General features: G+C 28.0%; 1 protein-coding gene across 1 annotated transcript; it reads right to left on the bottom strand.

Moving 5' to 3' along the window:
- Nucleotides 1–1918: 1918 nt before the first annotated feature.
- On the bottom strand, nucleotides 1919–4367 carry LOC100168325 (venom protease). Its single transcript, XM_001950010.5, has 6 exons — nucleotides 4002–4367; nucleotides 3714–3858; nucleotides 3195–3352; nucleotides 2496–2597; nucleotides 2229–2377; nucleotides 1919–2157 (listed from the first exon to the last, which is right to left on the bottom strand). The coding sequence occupies exons 1-6, from the start codon at nucleotides 4336–4338 to the stop codon at nucleotides 2002–2004; spliced, it is 1047 nt and encodes a 348-aa protein (XP_001950045.2). The 5' UTR covers nucleotides 4339–4367; the 3' UTR covers nucleotides 1919–2001.
- Nucleotides 4368–6104: the final 1737 nt, after the last annotated feature.

The raw sequence follows: 6104 nt of genomic DNA, 5'->3' as shown, positions 1-6104 counted from the left end.
TTGTACCAATCCATACTTCAATATGGTTTATTAATTTGGGGAGGATCGGCTAATTGTTTTTTAAATGCAAATTAATCAGAATAATATAGTTAGAATTTGCTTAAATAAACATTCCTTATCAGGTTCTACCTCGCATAATTATAGAGAGTTTGGTGTCTTACCTGTTAAATTTTTATATAAAAAAGTTGCTATTCTGTTTACCTTTAAAAATTTCAATAAAGGCCTTGACGGTCAAAATATTGTGGACAAAAGAGAAAATAGACGGTATAATATACCAGTTGATTACCCATACAAATCTTTTGGTCAATCTTTTGTCAACTATTTAGGACCTGTGTTTTTTAACTCTGTGCCATGTTAATATAAAAAAAATATTCAGCTGTCTGAAAATAATGCTAAAAAGTTAGTGTATAATTGGTTGTTCTCTCAAATTATTTAAAATATTTTAAAATCTACTGCTGTATTTAATTTGATTACTATTTGTATATACTTGTTTCCTTTTGTTTGTTTGTTTTTTAATTTGTTATATACTTATATAGGTATGTTTATAATTATTATCTAAGACTGTATTACTCTCTATCTCTAACACAAGCTTTTAGCTTAAAAGAGATAGATAATCATGAATAATTTGTATAATTAAATTTTTGTAAGTTATGATGATTTCAAATAAAAAAAAAAAAATATTTATTTTAATTACGTAGACACGTGTGATACGATAAATATTATAAATATAATAACAACAGAATATTGTAGATTTCTATTTTAAATTATCTTTCTATTCTACATTACGATAAGATTCAAATAAAAAAGGGTATGACTGTGGTAATTTGGGGCTCGGATCATAAATACGAACGGGGCCCGGGGTGCTACTTGGTGTATAGCACCCTGGGCCAGTCCGCCCCTGTATTAGATGATAATATATAGGTACTAATACTTTTCACGTACCTACTTATAATTGGTGGTAGCTGTTACCATTATAATAGGTATATGTATATAGTATATAAATAAAATGATCATAAAACTTGAAAACTTCATATTATTGGAAGGATTAGTTTAAAAAATAAATTATTTCACGGTAAAATACTAAAATCTATAAATCATAAACCTCAATTTATCATGTTTAATAAAATAGATACAATGTGTACTTCGTTTTAAAGTGCAGAAATACTTGAATCTGACATACCTACTTAATATTATAACATAAACGATTAAAATTAGAATAGCAATATATTATCATTTTTAACTACTACATATCATGGTGTGGCATCCATACCTAGCTAAAGACGAACTAAGACTCGAGCGTGTACAATATAGATTTCTTTCCTACATTGCCTACATAATGAAGATACCTCACCCTACGCATGACTATTCCTCAATTCGTAGTTCATTGCGAATACCAATAATGCTGTCAACTCGTCGACAAGATGCCGATGAGCGCTTTATAACCTCGCTCCTGGGTGGCACCATAGATGCACCCGATCTCCTCTCTAAATTATGTTTTCGTATTCCTTCCTTCTTTTCCAGAAATCACGCACTCTTCCAAGTTCCAACTCATAATACATTATACGGACATAATCACTCCTTGCACAGAATGCTTCGTAATCTGAACTATCTTAATTTTGATTATAATAAATAATTAAATAATATCATTGTTATAAATATGTTGTATCATAGTTTTATATTACTAAATTAAGGTATTACCATTTAGTCTATATTATGTTGTGTTTTTCCATATGTTCTAATTTTGTGTGTATTTGTATTATTATATTATTGTTATATCTATTAATTGTAAACTTAATCTGTTAATTTAAAATTGCCGTTTGGCGTTTATATACTATAAATAAATAAATAAATAAATAAATAAATATATATCATTTTTAATACAATTGAGGTTAAAATTATGTAATGATCTGAGTAATTATAAATTTGATGTTATTGAAAAATAGAAAATAGATAAACCAATTGCACAAAATTGTATGTTAAACGGCATTTTTTAATATAATTTTAATTCATGTTATCTTCGATCCATTTGATAAATGATGTCACTCTAGTATATACACCTGGATAATCTGGTTCACCGCATTTATATCCGAAAGACACAATACCCACTTCATAAAATTGATTACCATTTAGCCACATTAAGGGACCTCCGGAATCTCCCTGAAATAACAATCAAAATTATAAATATATTAAAAATGCACAGTACGAATTATAAAGTTTTTAATCAGCACCTGACAAGCGTCTTGTTCGCCCGTTAACGATCCAGCACACAACATTCCATCATCGATAACGAATTTCTTTTTGGCATATGCTCCTATACATCCTGAATTGTCCATCACGCGTACTCGACCTTCCATTAGAGAAGAAGATTGTGGTCCCCCTGAATAATAAATATAATATTATTAAGCCCAAATTTATAAAATATACATTGATAATTTAAATGCTGTAATGCCTGTAAATGTACCTACTCTATATTTATATACTATTTGGTTACTTACCAAACCTCGTGGAACCCCATCCTGTAACAAATAGATCAGATTCAACGAACGTATTGGTACTGTGATGCGATAAGATTGGTAAACAGATAGGATGAATAAAAACTAAAAAAAAAAGTCGAATTTATGATTATGTTTGTAGATCGATGTAGACTACAGTGCTTTTAGTAATAACTTATTACTTATTAATAAGTAATATTTTACTAACGCATGACGTACTACACATCAAAGTATGCCTTATATGTTTGATATATTGACTTTGTTATTGTAACATTATATGACGTGATTTTTTGTTTAATTTTTATGAATGCATTATATTCTGCGTAATATTGAATAGGTACTATGTAATAAATATTTTCTTGTGTTCTAATAAAACTAATTGTCTTTGGTAGGTAATGGTATTATGATAAAATAAAATGGATTTCCTTAGTGATTACTGATGTCAGATTCCCTATTCTGTATATTGCCAATTTGTTGATTGTCATTTTATGAAAAGCCTAGTTATTATAAAAAATAATTAGGAAATGTATATAAAAAAAAAATGTTTTATACACTTCTTTAAAAATCACCAGGTACTATATAGAACTCCTAGGCATTTTATAAAATACCAATATTATACATATTGCCGCTAACATATATACGGTATAGCGGAAATGTATTGTATTAGAGAAAAAATATTTAGTAAATATAAGAAATACTTACAATTGAATCTAACACTGTTGCTTAATTTTAATAATGCAATATCATTGGTAAATTTTTGTGCGTTATATTCTTTATGTCTTATGACACGTGAAATTGCAACATCCATTGTTCTAGTATTTATTGTCTCTGAATTAAAATCACCTAAACGCACAACAGCCCTGAAAAACCAAATAATTTGAAGCTAATAAATTTGATATAAATGATTTTCAAACATTGATTTGATATAAGTTGATAGATCGCTTATATCAAAAATAAATAATAATGTTTAATATTAGTTTGAATAAATTCGTTTGGCAATAGATAACTATAAAACCAATGATAGGTACACCAGACGCAGTTCAATGACTAAATTTTTGTGTGGGCAACAGTACATGTATATACATTTAGCCATTTAGGTAGAATTAGGTCTAAACTGTGAATAACATCCCTCCCGCAAAACATTTTCTTAATAAAATAGAATGCCTAGGACATTTATAGAATGCCTATAGTCAAAATGTTGCCGGTAACATATACACTTACAAACAATACACTCCAAGACGAACGGTGCAGTGGGCAACTGTTAATACGTATCTATCTGATATCAATGAACCACCACACTTCCATTCGTATTTTGAATTTGGCATACTAGGATTTAGATACCCAAGTCTTGTCATCCAGGACCAAGCTATTAAATACATTAATAAGTCTATATTTGTAATTATAATTCATTAAATTTAATACATTTTTATATGTATATATTTTGTAAAATTTAAAATTTAAAGAATTAATAAAAATAAATTATAACTTAATTTGTTTTCAAATGTATACCTAAGTTACTAATTGTTCCTCCTTTATATCCACTGGAAGTAGGAATTATCCGTCCACAAGCTTTCCATTTGATTAACTGATCTAGTTTGTAATTTTCTGATATTGTTGAATCATTATTGGGAGTAGTCGTCCTTTGAGAAGTTTCAGTGTAGGTGGTAGGTTCATTCTCCAATGGACAGCATACCTTGGGGTAATAAGTGAAATTATCCTCTTTTTCGAATTCGAAGCTTCTGAGATAATTGACAATAGAAGAATTTTTCATATCATATTTTAATGGATAATGAAACGTTGGGCATCTTGTTATGTTAATGCAATTGCCGTTAAGATCATTTACCATGGAACATTCTAAAAATTTAAACAATTAGGTCAATTAATTAAAATTTGTTTTTTTATAATAAATAAGTAATGGTCAAAATACTTAAATTATTTGTTAAAATAAATAAAACAAAAAAAAAATGGGTAAGTGGATGTCACTCTACTGTACAGTAGGTTTCAAGTGGTTCAATGTATAATGGATTGTATTAAACTTGAATTCAATGATATAATATCATTGTATAAGAAAAACTATTCTTAGTGGAGATGGTTTGTCAGTCTGGATTTTTTATATTTTTATTATTTATTATAGCCTGGAAGTTGAATTATATTATAATATTATAATTTTTTATTGGTTGCTGTGGTGATACACAAAGCGTTAAAAATTAAAATCCCATTTTTAGCGGTTTTTCGTAATTTCTCGGTAGTTTTTTCCGTGGCATTAAGTAACTATTGAGAAAATCAAAAAATGACCTGTCTAAAGAACCATATTGAGCCAATTTGCTAAAACATAAGGGACTATAGTATATATATTATATATATGTTGAAATCGAAGCAGTCCTTCTGGCTGAAATTTTGTATACAGGATAAAAAAAAATAAAAATAAAAATAAACAGCATTGTAAAACCACTCGCTTCCTCGCTCCGCTCAGAATCTAAAATATAATTAAACAATTATTGAGTAATTTATTATTGTTGTAAATTATAATAGTACTGTTGTTAATTTATTAAAAAAAATATTGGTCTGCAATTGACAATTCTTTTAAAAAATATTTTGAGTAATGTTTATTAATATTAGATCCAGATTTAACGGAACTTCTATTATTACAATATATACATGGCATAAATGTTTTTAAAAGTGTGTTAAGCAAAACTGTTAACTTAAATTAACATAAATCCAGTGCTCGAATTGTGGGGGGGGGGGGTGCGCAGGGGGACGGAGCTCCTCTACTATTTTTTTTTTTTTTGCGTACCCCAACTATTTTTTTTTTACTTGGACGGGGGGACGGACCAAACTAATGCCCAAAATAATTTTTATTAAAATTTGTAGTGGATCTAAATTGTTTTGTCAAAGATGAACCTATATCTAGTAATTTTACATTTTTTAATATAAAAATATTTTTCATCCTATTTATGGTTTTGACTAGTAATGTTTAACCTTTTTGACTCACGATCCACTGTTTTTGTAACAATATTTTCACGACTCGTGTCACCTTTGTAGGCCATATAAGAAAAAGACTAAGCTGCTAGTTTTGCGTAATTTCTCGTGCATAAATGTGCCTAAAACATTTCCAAAAAAGTTTCGATAAACATTTGTTCAAGTTTGGAAACACAAGTAAGCTCAATTTATTGATTTTAGTAGACATTTTAAGTATCATTATATCTACTGTAAAATATGGTTCTTCAATTCATTCATAACTTATTCGAATCCATAATTTATATTTTTATAATAAACTTGTTTTTTTTAAAACAAAAAAGACTTGTCACGACCCATTTTTATAGATTACGCGACCCAAGATTTGATAGCGACACCGGTTGAATATCGCTTAGATTTCTTAATACCTTGCTAATTTTTTTATTATTGTTTGTTTGTATTTATGCCTAGTTTAGTAGTTCACAGATATTATGTACATGCAATAAACTACTGTAATATAAAATATTTGTGAAAAAAAATAAGTTATAAATTATGAATTCTAAAAAATTATGAATGAATTGAACAATATGCACACTTATACACGGGATATTACGCAAGCCCAAAGTTTTTTTCTTTCATAGCTTACAAAATCATGAA

Source organism: Acyrthosiphon pisum, chromosome X (genome assembly GCF_005508785.2).
Source record: "Acyrthosiphon pisum isolate AL4f chromosome X, pea_aphid_22Mar2018_4r6ur, whole genome shotgun sequence".
Classification (NCBI taxonomy): Eukaryota; Metazoa; Arthropoda; class Insecta; order Hemiptera; family Aphididae; genus Acyrthosiphon; species Acyrthosiphon pisum.
Note: the sequence above shows the minus strand (reverse complement) of the source record. Positions and strands in the feature narration are given on the sequence as shown.

What these genes read in the sequence shown, in the direction of transcription:
- LOC100168325 (XM_001950010.5), bottom strand. Translation starts at nt 4,338, where the DNA reads ATGGTAAATGATCTTAACGGCAATTGCATTAACATAACAAGATGCCCA. An exon ending in CAACAGTGTTAGATTCAATT is followed by an intron (nt 2,598 to 3,194) that starts GTAAGTATTTCT and finishes TTTTTTTTTTAG; the next exon opens with TTTTTATTCATCCTATCTGT. An exon ending in GCGAACAAGACGCTTGTCAG is followed by an intron (nt 2,158 to 2,228) that starts GTGCTGATTAAA and finishes TTGTTATTTCAG; the next exon opens with GGAGATTCCGGAGGTCCCTT.